At 40.6% G+C, this 23021-nt stretch overlaps 2 protein-coding genes across 2 annotated transcripts; both read right to left on the reverse strand.

Annotated features, from left to right (window-relative positions):
• Nucleotides 1-4377: 4377 nt before the first annotated feature.
• On the reverse strand, nt 4378-14021 carry sh3glb1a (SH3-domain GRB2-like endophilin B1a). The gene is made up of 9 exons (XM_083936456.1): nt 13854-14021; nt 13284-13425; nt 12384-12512; nt 11631-11764; nt 10671-10763; nt 7213-7302; nt 6755-6855; nt 5221-5455; nt 4378-4486 (listed from the first exon to the last, which is right to left on the reverse strand). The coding sequence occupies exons 1-9, from the start codon at nt 13914-13916 to the stop codon at nt 4379-4381; spliced, it is 1095 nt and encodes a 364-aa protein (XP_083792582.1). The 5' UTR covers nt 13917-14021; the 3' UTR covers nt 4378.
• A 2725-nt stretch (nt 14022-16746) lies between these two features.
• LOC310963693 (crystallin J1B-like) lies at nt 16747-22871 on the reverse strand. The gene is made up of 10 exons (XM_083936596.1): nt 22834-22871; nt 22304-22377; nt 21529-21708; nt 20259-20357; nt 19609-19701; nt 19366-19522; nt 19079-19194; nt 18140-18217; nt 17587-17726; nt 16747-17093 (listed from the first exon to the last, which is right to left on the reverse strand). Exons 2-10 carry the CDS (start codon nt 22368-22370, stop codon nt 16989-16991), a joined length of 1035 nt encoding a protein of 344 aa, XP_083792722.1. The 5' UTR covers nt 22371-22377; nt 22834-22871; the 3' UTR covers nt 16747-16988.
• Nucleotides 22872-23021: the final 150 nt, after the last annotated feature.

The following is a 23021-nucleotide window of genomic DNA, read 5'->3' on the forward strand; positions in this document are numbered from 1 at the left end:
CAACTAATCCAGGTGTTTTTTTAGAAACTGTACATTATAATAATAATTCTGTGAAACATCTTGAGTGAGTTAGTCTCTCTGGCTGACTGTGATCTGCAGAAAAGGGGTGAAGTGTGAATGTATGTACAGTATGTATGAGTGACTGGCAGTCATTTTTAGCTGGATGTGCAAATTTGGGGTTTTCAGGATAAATGATACATACAGTAGAGGACAACAACAGTTGCCTAAAGCCATGTTAATGGATCTATGAGGCTAAGCATCGTAGTTAGCATGCTAATATTTGTTAATCCCTTAAAACTAAGCTGTGGCTAAAGTAAATATCATCACTTTACAAATATTTGAGTAGAAATCTCCGGCAGTGCCATCCATGGAGCCTCGCTGCTGGCATGGCAAAAAAAATATATATAATGGAAGGTAACCCGCACAGATGCAAAACCTGAATTGTTTATAAGTAGAAAGGATTAAAGAAATCAAATCTCCTCATTCACTGTGCAAAAACTTTTGTTGATGAAGGAAAAAATGAACATGCTTTTCCTGTTTATCACTTTTGTGTGCCTGAGCTGGAGATTACAGCACCAAACTATAGTTCGGTGTGCTCTGGAGCAACTGCAAATGCTGCATTTCGCCTGGCAATACATATCCAAGATGGCAACCGCCGAGGATGAGAAGTGTCCCGTTATGAGCCCAACACCTAGGTACTCATAGTGCACTGCATTTTGCCATACTTGTCAGTATGAAAGCACTTCTGCACTCAAATTTAGCAAGTGTAAGTAATTGTGCAAATAGACACAGCAACAGCCTTCGTATCTTTGACAGTGATAATATGGTGATAGTAAAAAACCCAAATACATCTACAGTGCAAACCAGCCTCTTCAGCAAACACATCAGATAAGCAGTTTATCTCCTCGTCTCACTTTTTCACCCTGTTTTTCTCTGATGCTCTCATCGACTGAAACCGAAAAAAAAACTTGTTTTTGCACCCAAACGGATTTTGCCCTCAGATAAACTCATCACTTTCTTAAATGTCAAAAGGAATGTGCAAGAGCCTGACGTGAAGTTGTTGACATCAGTATTTTGTATCAGCACCCTCAGTAGCGACATGAAAGCCTTGTTCAAGTGAGCCGAAGATGAAGCCAAAAAACTGTCATTTTGCTTTTTTCCCGGTACATCAAGTGCACTTTGAGGAGGCCTAAAATGGCAGATTTCAGGTTTTCTCTGTGCAACGTATCAAACAAAAAAGGACCGACAAAAGAGAAGTGTGTTTTCTCAGGGTCACTAATCTGATCTGCGCACTGGTTAAGGCTTACTCCAGACATGAAGGATTAGAAAAAGTCAGGTTACTGAATGCAGAACACTGTACTCCCTGAAGGCTATGCTCACAGCTAAGGTTTTTATGAGGACCAATGTTCGCCTCTGATACTTAATTTCTCCGGCTCTTTATCTCCATTGAGATCTTAGACTTTATCTTTTAATATTACACTTACATAAAACTATCCTTTGGTAAATGGTACCACAAGAGAGGGCTACTAAGGTTAAAGGTTAGTGGTTGATGTGTCTGACACAGATGTGCACGTACTGGAAAAATATTGTCCCGTGTAAGCTGATGTACAGGCAGCTTCTTAGTAAGTCGGCAGGCAGTTTACAAAACTCCACTTCCTCTTAACCCTCCCTGCTCTCATGACAGGGGAGGACGAGACACTTTGCACTGGACTTATTGTTCAGCCAGGAAGCGCTTAATATCGGTGTGGCTGCCTCGAGGCTGCTAAAAGTGACTAATGACAGAATGTGCAAAACAGATTTCACTAGAGCAGCGGTGTCAAACTCAAAGTCACAGTGGGGCAAAATTAAAAACTGGGACAAAGTTGTGGGACAAACTCAATATCTACAAAAAAAAAAAAAAACACCGCAAATGTGATTGTTTTCCCTTCTCTCCAGATGTGTTGGACCTTTCCAGTGCAGGTCGTTGTACTTGTTGTGGTGTTTCTTATGTTTGATTCTTTGGTTTCTTCAGACGAGACAAACAGCTCTTTACCTTCATAAACAGATCATCAGCCTCCCACCGGTGTGGAAAGCTTGTTTTCCATCTTTTGGCCGTTTTTGGGGAGGGGTGGATTAAGTTTGTCAGAAGAGTCTGGCAGCATGGATGCTCATGTTTGTCACCAGAAAAGTAGCAGTGCATGTGCTTTATACTCACGGGCCAGCTCTCATAGAACCTTGATATGATCTTGTGGGCCAAATATAATTACACCGGCCTGAGTTTGACACCCCTGCACTAGAGGGTTCATTTTATAAAGCTGTGGCCAGGGAGGAGCCATCATTAGCAAGGCCAATAATAGTGTACCCTACTTCAAATGATGAAATTCTGTCAAAATGGGTCAGCGTTTTCAGTCATTTTCTGGGGATTTGTATGATTCTGGTCCACAGCTGCTTACACTGCAGCATGAAGCACACTGGGAGTTGTGGGAGTCACCGGGGAATGGGTTCAGGAGAGAGCCCTCATCGCACACTTCTAACACTCTTCGCATGCGCTCACCAAATTCTTTGAATGTCTTATATTTCTTTAATAAGCTTTAATTTAGAGGCATTATACACACACACACAATATTAGCTCTTAGATCATGGTAGGTATTATTTCAGATAACTCATTTGACCTGTCATGAAGTGTGTCACAGCACTACTATAGCAACCCTTAAAAGCAAAAAGTGTACCGCACAAGCTTTTTTTAGATCTACAGAACATTTATGAAGGAGTGACATGCAAGTGCTCTACTGAGAGCTGATGAGGAGAAAATTATTTTGGGAGTTTATCTTTAGGAGTACCAAGGGTGATTTTTTATTTCTAAAATGTTTATTTCCTGCTGGTTTTTAATTGTCTAGTATTTGTATGTTAACGTTTGTTCCGTTGTGTAGTTTCCATTTTTCTTTTATGTACCCCTCTAGCACTACCACAGGAAGTGTCCATGCGTTACAGACATGATCAACTTTTTAAAGGTTGCATTGCTCATTCCACAAAATGACACGGTCACAACATTCGCTCAGTTGTGTGTACTAACAGAAGAACCAGGTTCATTTCACTGTTCACACACTGGTCAGGCTGCCTCTTCTGCCCTCTAGTGGTTCCACCAGGAATCACAACACATTAACAGTGCACGTGAATGGCACTTTCTGCCCCCAAACTACAAGAAATGTCCATTTCCAGTTAAATATAATGAACTCACAAAACAAACCGGTGATATTTTCTTATTTTAATGCATCAAATTGTATATTTATTTTACAACTGTATGCTTTCTTATTCAGTTACACACAAAACAAAAAGCAGCCATGTGATAATATACTTTTATCTCCCAGAATGTAACAAAAGTTGAAATGCAGGTTTAGGGGGAAACTGATGTTAGTAATGTTAAAAATGTAAATGTTTTTACTTTGTTTTCTTCAAAGTCAGTCGGCTAACACCAGGGATGATAAAAACAATCACGATATGTGTATTTATGAATACACAAATGAATAACTGAATCAGAGATAACAGCTGTGTTCTGGATAATGCATTTCAAACAGAAATGTAGAAATGCTGCTTTCCAATTGCCAATAACTTCAATAGAAGTATTCAGGATCAATACTGAAAGGGGATTGAATTGACAGACTCAATACTGCTGGTGTAGCTGCAAAAAAGGCAATTTTGTTTTTTTAAAAGGCTGATCCACTGTGATAGGCACTTAACGATAATGCGTTTAACTCTCCATCCAGCGTGGCTCCATGTGAGTAAAGCTGACACACAATACTAATGATAATGTTAAATAATCAAAGTAATTCATACTTTGGATAACCATACCAGCTACTGCACCATAAGATTATCAATTATAAAATAAGACTTGCTCATAATCGGCATCTCCACTTTGCGCAAGTGCACTTTCGTCTTTAAAAAATGTGTCGTCGCTATGACTACTTGGAAAAAAACCTTGAGGGAAGAGAAATAAACCCCTTCGCAATAAAAGCATTTAGGTCACCATCTGAGATACATGTTGTAAACAAAAACAATACTTTTTGTTAGAAAAAAGTTACAGTTTGGGAGATTTTTCTGGCACATAGCGTAGATTGCAAGGCATCAAATACAAAAGCACGGAAGCAGGTTTTTCAGAAATGTACTGCAGTTGCATAAAAACACACCGGGGATTGGGGTCCGTTTTCCTTTCCCTTCACTCGGATCTATTTATTCCAGCTGGGGTCTGCAAAAACTGAGACTCCTTTTCATAGAAATACAACTCATTCTAAAAGGACTGAATGGAAGAGAAAGGGAGGCCTGTCCCTGCAACACAATATAAATATGAGATCACAGCTGGTTACAGACGGCTGGAGGGAGTGGGGGGGGGGGGGGTTGGGTCTCAGTTAAGCAGCTCCAGGTAAGTGATGGGCACTTTGCCCTTCTGGTTGCCTCGCTCGCCCATCAGCCAGTCTGAATCCATGCCTGGGACACTGCTGACTGTGATCACCTGGAAACATAAGGATACACAGTTTACTGTTTTAAGTTATCTCAGTTTCTTTTTAAAAGTCCCACATACAAAGGTGAGATGTCCTTGTCTTTGACCAATCTGGTCAGACTGCAGACTGGGCTTCTTAAAGAGACACTTAAACTGAGCTTTTAGGTTCATGTTCTAGTAGGAGACCAAAAAACATGTATAAATCTGAAAATGGGCACAACATGGGAGCTTTAAAACGGTGCACTGACTGTATCGTCCATTTTCAATATCAATCCAACATTCATTTGTCAAGACAAATGACTGGAAAAGCAAAACGTGTCCATTCTGTAGCATTTATCAACTTAACAGACAGTGTTTTCCAAATGCACCAAATTGATGAAATGCTTGGTTATAAATCTCATCATCATCGAAGGCAGTTCAGACCCCTCAGTTGGCTCACCAAATACAAGGCAGACTGGAAAATGTTCCTGAATGGGAGTATTAGAACGTATGAGGTGATGTTGGTTCAGTGTTCATACACCACGGTCATACTGTATAGAAGTTTAGACTCATTTTGTCAGTTTAAATGTTGACTAATCTTAATACAAATTGGAAAATAAAAAGACAATAAGAGTCAAGCAAAATGGAAAAATGTATAAAAGACCTGCAGTAAAAATATAAAGTTAGACTAAACCCATCATTCAGTTGGTCTCCACTATTCTCCACAGTGATTAGACAGAATGGAGCAATGATTATTCCAGGCTCACCTCATCAGCCAGCAGGGAAAGCTCGCTGCTGCTGGCAGCGTCGTAGTCGTAAAGCACCCGGGCTTTGCGGCTGCCATTGGAGCTACGCAATTCATTGAACCCGCCTGATGCCGTTGAGCTGCTGTGGCCTGCAGACACACTGGGCAGGGAGGCCGACACCGGGATGGTGGGCACTGAGATGCTGGCCCCGCCCGACACGGACGATTGGTTGTTGTTGGAGAATGACGAGGGGAAACTGGTGGGAGGAAGGGGGGATGATAAGGACTGGCAACTACAGGCAGCCATGCCAGCCTGAAGCAGAGCTGTGCTCTACATTTATACAGTACATTATTTTACCAGTCTCTCTTCTCTGCTTTCTCTCCCTGTAAGAATAAGATAAAGCTGACTTCTCTGTGACCTCCTCTCTGACTGAGTATGAGTCCTTTTGAAGAAGTTGACTCAACTCTACATGAACTACAGGAAGAGTTTCCAAAAGTAAGACAGTGACATTAAGAAGGAAACAGAGCAAGGGCTGAAACAACTTACTGCAGATATAACTTTTGAAATGAGGTTCTGTTTGGAAAATATTAAGACCAGTGCTGCACTCGACCTTTATATCCCAGCTGATATCTCAGAAAAGCTGTCTTCTATGTGACATTATCTGAAACATAAACTGTGTGGACAAATTCCCAGCTAATGCGGTGTGATACTGGAGTTAGCATAGACTGTAAAAAATAATGGGCTTGGCCTTTTGTTTGTGGACTACCGTTTTGAAGCCAGGTGATCAGCATTTGGCTGTCGCCAGCTTGGTCTTTTGTATCCTGAAGTGACCGTATTCTGACAATAGGGCAGAGCACCAAGTTGCGAGGGAGGGAAACTTTTACCGATTTTAAACTGGTGAGTGTGGCGCTCATATGCATGTACTGCAGTGACACAGCGCCAGTTCATCGTTCTTCGATCTCCCCTAAATAAACAGCTCATGCTAGTGCTAACTAGGTTAGCAAACCATTGAATGCTGAAAAATACATTTTTAGGCGACCAAAACATTACAATTAACTTTAGTATTTGACACTCTCACTGTGTGCATTCACTTCATTAATGGGTGTATACTAGTGTACAGATACTAAATAAAACCACAAAACAAGTTTTCAGCTATTTTAATGAACACAGTGGCGTTAATATGTATCACTAAGCCTCTATTGGCAGGTTGCTGTGTAGCCTGTGTTAAATGGGACCATCATTTACTAAATGAGCATCGTAATGTATTAAAGAAGACTTGAAACTGCCAATTGAGTCCCTAAACTCATTAGTAACACGTTCATTAAGGTAATAGATTAACTGAGAAGTGGGTAATTTTTCTCATAGACATTTATAGAGTCTGACAAGTGGAGTCCCCCTGTTGAACATTAACAAGAATACAGGCTTTAGGCACTTCCACATGGACTTCACTTTTCAGACCAAGAAGCTATGTCGGTTATTTTTTACAGTCTGTGGCAATTTGAAGTTTACTAGTTGAGCTATTCAGGATGATTGGACTGAAAGGTGGTATTTTCACCTGCCCAGCTGCTTTTGGAGATCCACCATGTACTGGTAACACTGTGCGTAGTATGTAGTCTGCGCCTCCACAAAGTCATTCAAGCAGCGTAGGTGGTGTGCCTGTTAGTGCACAAGGAGAGATGTAAGATGCAAGCTTCTCTTTAACTTTCCACATTTAAACTCAAGTTTACAATCGGATATTTCAAAAGCTTTCTCAGCCAAACTATTTTATGTTTTAAGGTTAGATTTGCAAGACATACACATGCCTACAAGAACCCTTTTGTCATCTTAAGATGCCAAAATCGATTTTCGGGGCATGTTTTTGCTACCAAAAACCAGCAGCACTGCAATAATATCCCTTAATGTTATTTGTGTAATGATTGGGTGATGATTAAAGCAGAAGCCTGAGAGAGGAAAGGCCTTTCAACAATAATGTGTGGACCTGGAGGGTGTGTTGAGTTGAACTGGGCTACATACGTGGGTGCTGCTGACGCCTTCTAGCAGCAGTCGGGTGATTTCTGCCTGCCGGTCAAACTCACTCTGGGTCATCCTCAACTCCTGCTCTGCCTGCGAATCACGAACCAAAATTAGATTTTTAAAGAATTACATCACCATACACACGTTTCAGTTGAAGAAATCCAAGAGAGAAAAATCAAGTGCAATTTTCAGATGATATTGACTGTAATCATAGTGCTTTACAGACTAAAGGATGGCTGGTTTAAAAATACGAGTGAATAAACATGTCTACAGACTAACAGATTGGTGGGCTGATGTCCTATTTTTGAAAAGGAGGCCAGTCTGCATTGCCATCTCTGACATGCTATATTATCTTTATGTGAATAAAGTGTTTGTGTCCTGTGGTATAAAGCCTGCAGCTATTTGGGGAAAAAAACATCAAATGCAGCTGTTTCAACTACGGAAGCCCTGAGAGGCCAGTGAGAATTTTTTTCTGGTGATGCATTTTCAAAGTCTGATCTAATTGTTTACTCTCCTGTGGTTATGACTTAAGAACAGGTGAAAATAGGTTTTGCCAGAAGAATTTTCCGTCTGTGAAAACTGGTGGGTTTTGGCAGGTGTAAATAAAAGATTTGCTGAGCGTTTCTAATTTCCATCCGTGGGGAAAAGACGTTTTAGCACCTGTTTTCACAGAAAGGAAAAAAAAAAAGAGATTATCCTGGCAAAACATAATTTTCACTCGTTCTTAAACCATTTTTTTTTAGATCAGACTTTGAAAATGGATCACCAGAAAAAAGAAATCTCACTCACCTCTCATGGCTTCTGTATTAAACTCTTTGACATAAAACGGATCAAATTAATTTAAACTGAATATCAATGTATACCACAAGTGATTCCAACAATGTATTCAAAAATAAAAGAACAAAATGAACAAATGAAGAGTTCAGTCAACCACAAGAGAAAATGATGCCAGAATCTACATATGTGCATATGACATGACAGTGCCTCAGTGGGCGCAGACAGGGAACACAGCATCTTAAGAAGTGAACATGATGTTTGTGTCCTGAGGGAAATGTTTCCCCTTCCTCAGATTGAGCCAAATGATTCAATATAAGACCTGTGGAACAATGGCTTTGTTGAGACTTGCTAAAAAAGTCCAATAAACATATGGTGTTGACACTGAACGGGACAATGGACGTACCGTCCTGAAGTCTCCACAGCTTACATTAAAGTGAACATTTACAGTGTGTGGTTCTTGAAGGGCTCCTCTACAAGGATTCAAGATTTTCCATGAGGTATGACATTATGTGTCACGGAGGAGATAGAGAAAGCTATAGACAGCAGCTGTTGACACTGCTACCAGGGGGTTTGGTGTGTGACTGTGTGTGTGTGTGTGACCGTGTGTGCGTGTGTGTGTGTGTGTGTGTGTGTGTGTGTGTGTGTGTGTGTGTGTGTAATTCATAGATGGCTCCAACATTCCACTCACCTCTGTCACTTCCTCTGCTCACATCTGCTGCTTTGCGTTTTGAAAACAGTGACATATTAGTTAGAGCTACAGCTGCTGCACGGCGGCAGCCCACACAACGCATCCTTACACTGTGTGTTTGTGCGAGACAGCTTTGACAAAACCACACTCCGCAGAAGGTAGCGCATAAATATTTCTCATCCCTCAGCTTTCACACAACTAAACCACCCCGGGCTCCCTGCCATCTGAGAGTACCAGTCACCAAGCAAAGATCAAGGAGAACTGGTGTTAACCAGCACATCCTAATATTTACAGCAAATATGATTTCATGACTAAACAAGTTCACTGAGATATCTTTTACAGGATACACGTTTGTTTGTATGGATTAAAAAAACTATTATATCACTAGTCAGCCCTGACGTTTGGAAAAGCTACAATGAATGAGCATGTTAATAAGCCATAGGAGTTGCTTAGCTCTGAATACACCAAGGGGAATGAAATAATATGGAAATTAGGCTCACTGGGTCTCAGAATGTTTCTGTAAGCGTTTGTGGAAAATTGTGCTCCAAAGCCACTCATTTACTGGAGATACACTGCAGACTGCAGCCAAATAGCTTTGCAGGGATACAGCCCAGCGTCCATCCATGACTCTGACATTACATCGTATTGTTTAATGATATTGCTTCAAGTAGTTGTAGACTATCAGCAGCTTAGTTGAGTATTTGTCTCATCCATTTTCTCACTGGCACATCCTTTGTGCCATGATTTTCCAAAACGACTTAATTGTAAATAAGCCAAGGCTTGGCCCAGTCAAACACTGAGATCACGAGAGATATCATGCTCAGACAGACAGGAGGTCACGACAGACAATGTGCAACTTTGAACAAAGTCAGACTGTTAAGTGCCACTAGAAAAATGTGTATCAAGATATTCCAACCAACATTACAATGATCTCAATCAGTTAATACATACGATACCTCAAGTGTATTCAACATGTTTAAAGGCCTCATGCACCAACTCGGTGATGGCCTTTGTACTGATCCTAATCATCATGCTCAATTAATTTGGTAATGATTGATACGCCAAATGACGCAGGGATCAACTGAGCAGTTTCCTTTACAAAGCTCAAATCTACGTGCACACATGGCTCTTTAATAAAAGCATTTGCTTCCATTAGCAAAGCTCTGTGTAAAAAACATTAGAGCAGCCGCTTCTCATTTGGAGCAGTCGCTTTTGCCAGTTAAAAAGAAAAAGGGCAGGTCAAACCAGCACCACCTTAGAAAATTAAATTAATAAAATAAATGGTAAAATAACACGTGAACCCTTTATGCACCCCGGTCCCAGGTACACCTTATGCTTCAAAAGTCTTTAGTAATCTCCTAGTTAAATCTATTTGCCCACCCCTGTCTCATGAATACGTATGTATGTATGTTTAAAAAGAAAAATGCATAAATGTTATTTCTCTAAAGAAAGTTACTGAGCACCTTCCTTTTCATCTGTGCCCCTACATTTTTTTTTGCATTTAAGAACTCTAGTAGTACTAAATGTTAGTGTGGAGCCCTGGTACAACAAAGAAAAAGAGAAATTCAACCCAGATGTCAGAGGAAAAAGGAGACGCCATAGCAAGAAAACAACTGTCCAAAAAAAAGGGAAGTCTCAAGTTCCCATGTAGCTGCTGTGCTCATGTGACTATATGCAAGTCACAAGAGATGAAATTGCCGGCTTCATGTTGTGTAACTTGGTGTGGCAGTTATGACTTGTGTGACTTCAGACGGAGGGACAGCAGGACACGCCCAAACAGCTATTCTTCCTCTCCAAAGGAAATTGGCAGAAAGTTTTGGAGAAAGCAAAATTCACTAACACTGTTCATTAATCCGCGAAAAGACAGTCTTGCATTGCTGATGGTGTGTGTGTGTGTGTGTGTGTGTGTGTGTGTGTGTGTGTGTGTGTGTGTGTGTGTGTGTGTGTGTGTGTGTGTGTGTGTGTGTGTGTGTGTGTGTGTGTGTGTACTTACGGCAGCTCTAGCATCGGCCATTCTAGCTTTCTTTAGCCTGGTTTTGGCTGCGTCCAAATCCAAACGTTTGACCTGCAGTAGCTTCCGTTCTTTCTGGACACGAAACACAATAAAACTCTCAAAACACATAATTGGGTTTGTGCATCATTTACTGAACTGCAATTTTCTTGCGCATGAGCTAAGCGGTGCGCATTTGCTGTCGCCACTCACTTTATGGTGGATGGAGAATTAACAATGATGTTTGGATTCTTAGACTGGGTGTGTGGAGGCATTTGGTAAAAAGTCTAATAGTGCAAATGATATCAGTATCAAAATCAGTTTCAAACAGGTGCACACAGTCAAAATAGGAGAAGATACTCCTAAATATCCTCATCTAACCACTTCACTAGGGCTGTTTCTTCTTTTACCATTCCTCCCTGCAGTATTTAAAACTCATCTGGTCACAAAAAAAGTTGATAATTGGATGCTAGAGCTGCTGTTCTCTAATCGCCAGACAGGGAAAAGCTTTAACTCTGAGTGACAGGAAGTGTTACGTGGGGCTGATAAAAACCAAAGTAAACAAAACGGGGATGATTGCAATGACCACAAACCAACAGTGGGCATCTTATTAGTACAAGTCTTGTGGTTCACCTGTTGATGAAATCCTATCATAGTACTGTTTGGACCACTTTCTTTCAAATAGATGCAAGATCCGCAGATATTTTGCCTTTTCAGATTTTTTTCACTTTTTAAAACAATTAGAAACTTTTAACAATGTAGACTCAAATATCTCTGGACTAACTTCGACAGAGTTCGATATGATTTCTGATTATCAAGAATGCAAAATATAGAAAAGGGGCTGTCATCAAGACCACACTACAGTCTACAGTCACTAGTGCTGAGAGTCAGTTCCTGATAAAAGTTCAAAGTTAAGTGAAAAGTGAAAGTGATACAAGACCTGCATCCAGTAGTCCAACTCACCAGGATGGTTTTGAAGTCACCCTCTAGAAAGTTCCTGAAAGGTGTGAGGAAGTTGATGGCAGCACATTGGATTAACTCCCGTTCTGCCCCTCCAATCTGCTTCTCTGTCTCACCACATTTTATCAGAGCATTTCCTGTAAGGGTCAACAGCACAAACACGGTGTCACTCGCTAAATATAACGCTGGACAGAAGACTACGATGTGTACCACAGTCTCGACTAAGGCCCTAATACTTCCTGTAGATATGCACAAAATGCTGTTGATCAATGTCAAAAAGCTTTATTCAGAGTATACACTGGACAGAATACTAGGCATATAAGACTAAATTTAAGGATCATACTTGAATATGTCTGAATGTCTGAATATACCTGTATTCACCCTCTGTCTGAAACTCTCTGTTTTAGAGCCTGAGCCAAGCCAAACACAATGCCCACGTAGCCTTCACAAAGACCCGGTATAAAATGGGTATCCCTTTAAGCCTGCTCTGATTGTTCAGTATTTGCGGGTCTTCTGCATCTGCGCTCTCTGTGTCTCTGTACCGTCATTGCAGCCAGGGAATCACTGTAGCAGCACTATTGTATGGGAGGATTGTGTTTGTCAACCAGTGATAGGAAGCAGCTAAAAAAAAAAACATGGTATGAGCCACAGCCCAAGTTTAACAGAATTCAGCAAGGTTTAAATGGTAATTTAAATGGGAATTCTGGTGTTTTTCCACCTGGGCACTATTTTCCAATGTATTTGTGTGTCACTCACCATAGGCAGTGCCAGGACCAAATTCACTTCCTGACTCGATCATGGACTGGCCCAGCAGCTCGTGGTTGTTCATTCGCGTAGGGGCTTTTTTCTCCAGTTTCTCGTACACAAATTCTTCTAGCCGGACATCTGCAGATTGCAACGAGTAAACTTAATTACAAAGTCATAAGACTACAGTTTTGGAGCCAAATGTAGGCAGTGGCTCTAGGACAGTGAGTCCAAACAGCCTGCCTTACATTTGTGAACTAAAATAGGAGCTTTCATAATGACATCCACCATGACAAGCGAATGTTCTCACACCACGTGGATGGACCATTACACTCATATTTGTGTTCAAGACCGTTACACAAGCTGCAGCAGGTCTGTCTGTTTGTTGTGCTACAGCGGTACGGCATCATGGTGTGAACTGAAGAGGAGGCACAGCTGAGCTTACAGACTTCACAGACACCCTACCTACTGATGTATGTCAAACACCAACGCAGAGCATTTATTTACTGTGACCCTTCTTACTGGCAAATATGTACGTCTCCCAAATTCAGGCATTTTCTGAATGATGGTGCTACTTGTGTGCAGCTGCTATCATTTGACAACACATATGAAAGGGGGTATCAACTTTCAGAACTGATGTTATTCTTGTAATATTACAGGAATAGTTTCCAAATGTCGGGATCAAAGGTAAAGCACTTATGGGTGGTTCACTACTATGAAAAATCTACAAAACAATTTAGAGTGGTATTAAATTAACAGAACTATAAAATGGGATTTGTTAACTTTCAGCGCCTAGAGAGAGGAAAATATACAGTATGTGGGTTCACTGCTCTGAAAAGGGGTCCAGTGTGCAAGCATTTTGTTTCAAGTCCAGTCCAGTCAAGTTCAACACAGCGTCAACAGTGATCTTACTTGGATTGGGCTGTAGTAAGACTTCTGTCTGCTTCATAATCCTCTCTGTCCATTGCTTGGTGTTCTCAGCTCTGACCAAAAGGTTTTCCAAATGAGCATCCAGCTCTGTTCTCTCAGCCTGGCCAAATTTCTCCTCCGTAAACTGTAGAAGAAAAGACCCGGTTACAGAGTTCACATTGTCTCTCGCCTGTAAATTGATACACTGAAGTATTAAGGGTAAGGGGCTATGGCTAAAGTGCTAATGTTGATAGCTCTACTGAATCTAATGGTTTCGAAGGCCTGCGTAGATGCTTACGCTGAGCAACTGTAAAGTGTTGGCTATAATAGAGCCTGGGCTGTTTTATATATATATATATATATTCATATTCATTATGTGATAACTGCAGCAAATTTTCCGGATATTGCATTTTCTCTCAGACGATAACAGGCTACCTAGCAACACAAACTAGCCCCGGTAGCGTTAGCCGTTTAGCATTCGAGCTAACACAACCAGACTTATTAAGCTAGCAGCTAACGTCGGTTACCAACAACTTCCATGAATTTACGTTAACGTCAGACGGTCAAACTTACTTGTACGGCGCGGCTCAGGAAGGTACCGGCGTCCGCAGCTAACCGCTTCACATTAAAGTCCATGGCACCGCGGGTTAACTTAACACTCAATAATAACAGCTAGTTTGTATCACAAATCAAACTGCCATCACACTGAAAATGTCATAGAGGCAACTTTTTTTTTTGTTGAAGTTCCACCCAGCTGTTGAACCTGACAAAGATGTCACACAGGACAAGATAGTTCACATCTCCACCCAGCTGTTGAACCTGACAAAGATGTCATACAGGACAAGATAGTTCACATCTCCCCCCGTTTAAGCTGCGAGCAAAATGTCGCGCATGCGCTTATCGAAATACCACAAAATGGGACGCTTGACAATGATAATAAAATAATAATAATACGTTTATTTGATAAATCTCCTTTTACAGACAAAAGTCACAAAGTGCTTCAAATGATAACGTTGTTAAAGGTTGAATATGTAGAATCTTTATTTTTAAAAAGGGGTGGAAAAAATAAGTTTATACTTCTTCCCACTCCTTTTCGGATATTTATACAGAAATTATATTTTTTCAGTATACTTTGTTATACTTTGTTTTTTCCCCTTTTTTATGACTGCCCATTAATGTATGATAATTTTGTTTTTTCACATATTCGAAATAAACTATTTAAACTAAAAAAAACTAAACTAAACTTTATTAAAATATATATATATATATATATATATATATATATATATATATATATATATATATATATATATACATATATATATATATTAAAATAATACACCCATGGGGCGTTTTGAGTTGTAAAAAGTACTAGAAAAAGTATTGCTTTTCCATAAAAAAAACAAAAAAAAACTTGAATTAATATTTTAGATTTTATTTTACAGGTTTAACAATGACCTTCTGTCACGTTCAGTTAACATTGTACCAGCCAATAGCTTGGGCATTGCTGATTGCCAGGGTTGTCTGTTGTTGGGTGCAGCTACTGTAAGCTGGCACTGGGTGAAATGGAGTTTGCCAATCCTGCATCTGCTTATTTGTCCCACTAGCTGAGTGACCGAAGACAGGTAAAAACTCAATATAGGCCAAGCATTCACTCCATGGGCTGAGATAAAGGAGTTCAACGACATTAAAACACACACCGAAATGTTTACATTACGTGCTAAATCAAATTTCCCCGTTGCGGGATCAATAAAGTAATTCTTCTTCTTCTTCTTCTAACATTTAAACAGCTGGTGTGCAATACATTCTGCGACAGTCAAGTTAATTGAAAAAGTAATTGAATAATGTGTCAGGAATAGAACAAATAAAAAATGTGTATAAAATCATGTGTTGCACGATTCCTAGTATGGAAATATAAGCACTGGTGTTCTCTGTGGTTTCAGCCTATAGGCTAAACCACATTCAAACTACAGAAAAGAAAGCACATTACAGCAGCGGCTAAACCCATTTATAGCCTCATTATCATCTGCCCTGAAGCCTGGACTCATACGTTTTGCCTGTCAACCTCCATTGAGCCTTTACCATTGACTTCTCCATGCGTCCTATTCTTGACAGTTGTCAAGTCGGAAAGAGAAGTAACCTCAAATCAGGCAATTCTTTTGTGTGCCCAGTAGCATACAAGAACCGAATGCAATATATTAAAACAATGAATATATTTCCTGAATATCATCCTGAAGCCTCGAGCCTGGGTGCTTCTCCCTCCCACCATAAACAGGAACACCACAAGATTTAATTTCATTATGCATTACTTCTATGCGGCAGTGGCGAAGGAGGAGGAGAAGGAGGAGGAGGATGATGAGGAGGAGTCGGACGGGAGAGGCTCATCTGTCCTCATAAGTTATGCTTTTTCTTGTTAGCAGCATTCATGGCTGGACTCCAAACTTTGCAATTCCAATGAACGTAAAGGACAAATTGGTGTGCATGGCAAGTGAGGCTATTATAGGAGACAAGGAGATATTATTTAGGTCCTCCCCTTTAGAATATTGTCTGCGATACAGGTTCAGTGCAGTGCGGATCTGCAACATAATATATTCCGCAATCCCTTCCTCTTTCTTAGAAAATGTCTTGAGGAAGCGGCCTTTGGCACATTTTGGAAAAACAAAAACACTCCCCAGGTCTGGATGTAATTATACCAGACAGAGCCTACTACCTGCTGTGTGGGAGGAAGTCAGGCATAGAGAGAGAAATCAAATGACTTCCCCTCTGTAGGCGACCAACGCACTGTCAGCTACAACCTTTCTACTCAGCTAAACAATGGCTCTTAGGTTTCTTCATCCACACATTTGTTCATCTGTCGCATTTGTGCTTCACAACTGAAAAGGCTGCGGGTCTTTTCCAAATCACACACATACAGAAGTTTCTTATTGGTCTGCCAAAATGACATGTGATGTAATTTTTTTCAGATGCACGCTTGAGCTATTGCCCATTTATCATATTTGAACAACTATAGGCTGTAAAACAGCAAATGTAGCCTGCACATTTCAATTTTTTAGAACCACACTATGTCAAATATATTAAGGCTTTGGCTTTCCTTTATGCTTGGCTAACTTTCAGAATTGTTGGGGCGGGTGCTTTAAACACGTAAATATGGAAGTCAGCATTTTCAGGAAGGCAGAACAGCTCCTTTGAGGGAGGAATCGGTTGCAGTCTGGTTGTTCCAGTAGTAAATCTGTGTGTATCTGCTCTTTCACTTCACAATCACTGAAAGCACTCAAGAGTAAGAAAAGTCCAAAACCTGCTGAAATGTAACTACAAACTCAACAAACTTAACCTTCTCGTCAAGGTAAAGCATGTTTCCTGAGATCAGAAAATCCCAACTGTCCACTTCAGAGTAAAGGACTTATAGAAAAACAATACAGACATGTTGGTGACATATTTATTTGAGACTGTTTCTTACAATGCAGCTCCTCAACACAACATACATGTCTTGCATGGACTTTTACTTTCTTACAGGATGCAGATTTGACAGAGCAAATTAATTCGAGTTTCATTCAGTGCAAGACTTTAGAATGCGACTGTCATGGATCGTCATGTCAAAGTACATCTGCAACTTGATAAAGTCTTCTTAAAAGGCCTTGAACACCCAACACTCCATATATACTTAATAGGTGATAAAACAACTGCATTTAGGGCAAAATCAAAGCTGAACTACAACTGCTGACTTTTTTGGACCACATTTTGGGCTAGCTCCAGCAGCACAGGATATCTGAGCGTCCTCTGCCTCCAAGACTCTGGGATTCCCTGGAGACCAGTCTGAAAACACATCAAGATCACAGCTGAAAGCATCATAGGCAGCACAAAGCTTTCAGAATATCTGTGCTCACTGTCAAACTCATTACAAGAGTCCCATAGTAACAGACAACAACAATATGCTAAATTGAACTATTGCTTTTGACTGATTTGAGTGATTATGTTGATGGATTTTGTGACTGGACTGATAGTGCACTTAGCTTACCATAATCTCTGTGCTGTTACACACGGTTTGCAGTCGTGTCTAGATGGTAACCCTAGATTTGCAAAACCTTGCAAAAAATTCAACAAAAACTGGGGGGGCTTACTGCCCAACCCCCTATCCTAACCTTAACCATTTGAGGGTAATGCCTAACATTAACCATCCAACCTAAAAATCTTTAAAAACACATTTCTGATTGCATTCCCTAATCCTACTTTCCACCCATAAAACCTCAAAACAGTATCAGTGGCTAATAATTATTTTATATGCCTGAGAGCCACGTTTCTACAGTACCTGTGCCCCAAAACAGGCTCCTATGAAGGAGGCTCGGCTGGCGGTGCATCCCCCGCAGCGCATGGTGTCCCTGACTGCTTCATCCAGCTGTTTCAGCGTCAGGACTCCATGAAGCGCTCCCTGGAACGCACCAGGCAAAGCTAGACACAAATCCGGATTTAGTAGAGTTAAGACGTGGTAAATTATACAGTGACAGATCAGTTATAAAATATAGTATCCAGTCTTCTTATATTGCCATCAAGTTACTTACTGTATGCTATTCACTGTGTCTTGAAAAACACTATCATTTGATTAACTTTTGCAATATCAATAGGCTTGAATAGACCTGGCCTGCAGAACTTCACATGTATATTAAACATCTAAACCTTTTAGCCCTGTAAAACCCGAGACACTCGACTCAGTGGGAAGGGGAAAATGAAAAGGAAGGAGGAGGGAGACCATTAGTCAGGAGATCAAAGACTAGAGGACCCTTCTAACGGATATACTGACAGGGAGGGTACGCAAACCATGCCAAGTCAACAGACCTGAATCCTGCTGCTACCGACTGGCTTACCTCATGTATTTGTGAACACAGCAGGTACGAGCTGTTGGGATGTCTTGGCTAGGTTGTCCTTCACCTGGTGGATATGTGCTTTAGCAGACATACAGGAAGAGAGATAAAATGTGTTGTTGAGTGTTTAAACACTGGAAGCCTTTTTTGGCTGTCACTGCCTTTATTAATATCACACATTATGTATCTTATACATCTGTTCTGTAACATTTTATTTTCCCCTTACTGAATCATCAAGCAATATAGAAGATTTCACACCAAATCTATCCTCATGGAATACACTGTCAAATGACCCCTATGTTTCCCGGGTCCTATGTTCCCTGGTCGCATAAGCCTATGCCTTCGCTGATTTAATTCAGCATTCTGTTATGTTTTGGTGAGAAACGTGATGCCCAAAAGGGGGTATGGGTGGGATCTACATAGGCCTATTTGCCTCGGAATTCGGCACTGATTGGGGAAACAATAACGGACCGGGGAAGCAGAAAAAAGGGTCCAATGTTCCCCGGTCACATACAAAGCAGGGAACATAGGAGCCGGTGAACATAGGACCCGGGGGAATATAGGTACGCTTCCGTAAAATGCAATGTAGATGCTGCTAGCTAGCTAGGACAATGCCTGGTTTGCTCACCAAAATTACACTTAGAAAATCATACATATTCACCAGAAGACTTACAGCACTCTCATGTTCTTTTGGAGAGTTAGATTAGAAGGTTGATTGGTAGCTTTAGAGTTAGCCAGGCTAACTGTTTCCACCTATTTCCGGTTATGCTACGCAAAGCTACCAGTTATAGTTTTATATTTTACAGTTATTATTGTGGTCTTTTCATCTAACTCTCTGCAATAGAGTGAATTAGAGTATTGCACAATACGTGTGATTTTATAATTAAATTATTCCTTTGAATCTTAAAAGGACTGAAACTTTGAAGACACATGTAGCATTACCAATGACGGCCCGGTCCAGCTCCTGAGGGTTCTTTCTCATTGGGTCATTCAGCTGAGCCAGAACTGCATCCAGGGCATTTGGATCTGGACCATTCAGAATGAAATGCTCCAAGAACCTAACAAGGTTGGAAAGACAGAAAAGGGTCTATCCAAGTCTTAAGTCTCTCTTCTCTCTGGATTCTCAAGTATTTCTGATTCTGATTCACTCACAGTACTTTTATTGCTACTGTGCTTGACCAAAGGTTTATTATGTTTAATTTATTATGCTCTTCAGAGCTGTTTCTCACCTTGCTGCAGCTAGTGTCTCAGCCACACACATGTCATTGTTTTGGGTCACCCGTATGGCTTTCTCCACTTTCTCCAGCATCTCAGGTCGACCAGCGAACATGGCCACTACCGGAGCCAGCTTAGTGACACCGTCCATCTGACAGTCAACATCACAACCTCAAAAACATATAAAAACAGATTACAAAAAACAAACAAACCTGGGGAGGCAACAATGCACTTGCAATCTGTAATAGGCTATTTACCGGGTTCTTCTTTGCCAGCGTCCACATTTCTGATGAAAGCTTTCAGGCTCCCATTTCTCCATGGGCCATTTATGGGGAGGATGGCTTTGGGACCTAACAAATACAACAGCTATTATATGCAGGAAAATGAATAGTGAGTATTCATTTTCAGAATCAGAGAAGCATGACTCAGTGACAATACAAACAAGAGAGGAAAAGAAACATTTCCTTGAACTTTCTGTTGATGTAGTTTAAGTTTCTGTAGGTGGAGCTCTTTTCTCTGCAGAGCCATGATGACCATCACTGCCCATGATGCTGACACAGCCCTTCTTATGTTGTTCGAAGGCATAAAGCAGTCTGCGGTTTGCTGTACCCAAAAGTGCCCTGTGCTGTCATGGTGATTTACAGCAGCACTGAGTTCATATGATACCCTGACTATAAAGCAACACATATCCAAAGCTCTGAGCACCAACTAAGAACAGAGAAGTCTGACTATATGGAATATTTTCATGGAGAGGGAATTCCCCATCGGCTGGTAGGAAAAACATATGCACATGGTTATCAGACAGTAGCAGAGGTTTTCACATCCTTTTAGGCCTGTTAAGTTGATGATTGATACATATGGACATCACAATATTGACAGTTACATAAATGCAGAACAGGTACAGTACCTCCTTTCTTCCTGTAAGGATCATTGAGAGGCAGGTCATACACTGTTCCTGGGCCAAAGAACTTGTAGATGCGCTTGGTCAAATCTTCCATAATAACATCTGCCAACACATGACATACTGCATCTTTAAAAAAACATGTTAGCCCGATGTCAGCTGGGATCGGCTCCAGCCCCCCGCGACCCCGACCGGATAAGCGGTTGAAGATGAATGAATGAATTAATGTTAGTTCATGAAAACACACTGATGTGACATCATCTCTTATATACTGTAGTAAAAAAAGGCAATTAAGTGATACGTTAAAGGTGGTGTGTCACCAAAAGGGAATAGTTACATTTTTGCCAAAAGTTACATGAGAAGAACCATAATGCTCTCATGTCAGCTAAATATGAAGTTACAGCCAGCTGGTTAGCGTATGTTAGCATAAAAAGCGTAATCACTTTCTTGCAGAGGGTTAGACGAGAAGAGCAATCCTACTCTCATGTCCGTCCGTTAAATATGAGGCTACAGCCAGGAGACTGTTGGTAGCTAGCTTATCATTAAAAAAAACAGGGAAAGGGGGGAAACAGCTAGCTAGCTGGGCTTTGTTGAATAGTAATACACTTTGTCAACCAGCACCTCTAAAGATCACCAGTTAACACATCCTTTATTTTATTCATGTGCTGGACCATTTCTTGGCTAGTTTCTGAGGACTTTCTGGATTCTTCTCAGGAAGTAACCCCAGGATCCCCAGGAAGTCAGTGTACCCGGAGAGACATAGGGTAGACGGTAGAATGTACTGTAGTTACCAAACAACAAGACCGCCATACTGCGCAGGCATCAACAACACAGTTGAAGGCCTACTACAACAAGATGTTATAGTGAATAAATACTGTATGATGCAACCCTAACCCTGTCTTTTAACAGAATCCTAACTCTTCATAGCTAGCTAGCTGCTACTGCTTACTGTAAAAGTTGGCTCTTGCACAGTATTAGAGAAGAATGCCAGTTTCCTTTGTTGACTGGTTGGTACTACATTCTAGCATCTACCAAAAAAAAAGTCTGATACACCTCAAATACAATCACAACTCGTCCCTTTTAAGCTTTAGTTTGGCTAGCCATTTTCCCCTGCTCTCTATCTTTATGCTAAGCTAAAATACTCATCTCTTGGTTTCATATTTAACGTACAAACACCGCTCAGTCTTTTCCAACATGATATATTGCCAATCAAACAATGCTACAAGTTGGCAGACACTGAAGAGAATGGTAACATAGCTGCTGCCGGACTCAGTACCTCCACACTGACTCATTGACTCCAGCAGGACGTATGCCTGATCTCCATAGCAGGTCTGTTCGCCCGTCGTCCTGCGGTAGAAAGGATTCGCTGACTGAGGCCGAAACTCGGGAGATGGCTCCAGATCAGAGAGAACTTCTTTGAGTCTATCTGGATTGTAGATCCAATGCATGGGCTGGGCTGTATGGGTGGGGAACAGAGGGAGAAAAATAGTGGAACATTCAATAGTTTTATTTTTGACATGACCTACTCTGTATATACAGTCTGTCGATAACAGATAACATGTAAAGGGAAACAGATGTGTGTTGAGGGGATCCTGAATCAGGAACTAACATTTGGGATTACCCCCTTTATATGTGTTAGGGATAATTTATAAGGCAAAGAAAGAAAAACCAAATCATTTTGGGTAGTTTAGGTTTAGCAACTATTGCAGGACCTGTGTTTTAATGGCATTATGTATGAAATCACCATGACTTACACAAGTTAGGGAACCACTCTTGTACTTTATCAGCATGTACATATGTTGCTTATAGATAATGCTACTGACGAATGACTGAAATAGAGTTTGACAAGCGCCATGTATAAACTCTTATGAATCACATTTTCAATGTGAGAAATAAACATAACATGAAATAGCAGAAGCTCTGTGAAAGTATCACAACATGAAGTTGGAGTATGAATTATTGAGATATGGGCAGAGAAGGAAGCAGATATTTAAAGCCATGTTGCTGTAATTACCTTAGTCACAGCACCAGTATTTCCCAGTTTATCTTACCTGCTGCATCTGCTACTGCTGCCCCAATAATGGCCCCAATGGCTCTGTCTGCCAAAGTCAAGGCCATCTGTTTTCTTAAGGATAGCAGACACAAGTAGAAATACAGTTAGGGTTTCATTGTACATAAAACAAACAACATTTTTAAAGACTGTTGCTTGAATTAAATGTCTGTAATTAAATAAATAAAACAAAAATACAGCTGCAACATTTAGTATATCCAGATGCCTGTCTATGGTCAGTACATGTCATATTATTTCTTTTGATGAATAATGCTTGGGTTAATGCAGTTTACTTTTTATTTTAGTTACAATGTAAATGCATACAGCACAGCATTTGAATACATAACATCTGGTGAAAAGATTAGAGAATTATGCATCCAAGACTTATATAACCTTAGAGCGAACATACTTTGAAATCAGACTCTGATACTCTGTAATGCGTAGAATATTAATGTGTAGAAGTCCTTGAAACAATATGGTGCATCATAATGAAGTGCAAAATTATATTTGATATCAATAACAAATACAGACCTGTTTATCCTTACCTCGGCCTCCCCTATTAGCAAACAACTTGTGTCAGACAGAATGCTGTCTCAGTGTCAGTTTTTTTGACAAGGGGAGGGTCCCTTCAACCCAGTGATAAGCATACACTGGAGTGAGGCCAAGAAGGTGGTTACAGCACTGGACTGGAGTTGTTATGTAAGGTTCAGACTTAGTAT

This window comes from Echiichthys vipera (assembly GCF_963691815.1).
Source record: "Echiichthys vipera genome assembly, chromosome: 21".
Classification (NCBI taxonomy): Eukaryota; Metazoa; Chordata; class Actinopteri; order Perciformes; family Trachinidae; genus Echiichthys; species Echiichthys vipera.

Excerpts from the sequence above, each read along its gene's own strand:
- sh3glb1a (XM_083936456.1), bottom strand. The coding sequence starts at position 13,916 with ATGGACTTTAATGTGAAGCGGTTAGCTGCGGACGCCGGTACCTTCCTG. Across the intron at positions 13,426-13,853 it reads TCCTGAGCCGCGCCGTACAA|TTTACGGAGGAGAAATTTGG; the intron begins GTAAGTTTGACC and ends TTTCTTCTACAG. Across the intron at positions 12,513-13,283 it reads CTTACTACAGCCCAATCCAA|ATGTCCGGCTAGAAGAATTT; the intron begins GTAAGATCACTG and ends TGCAATCTGCAG.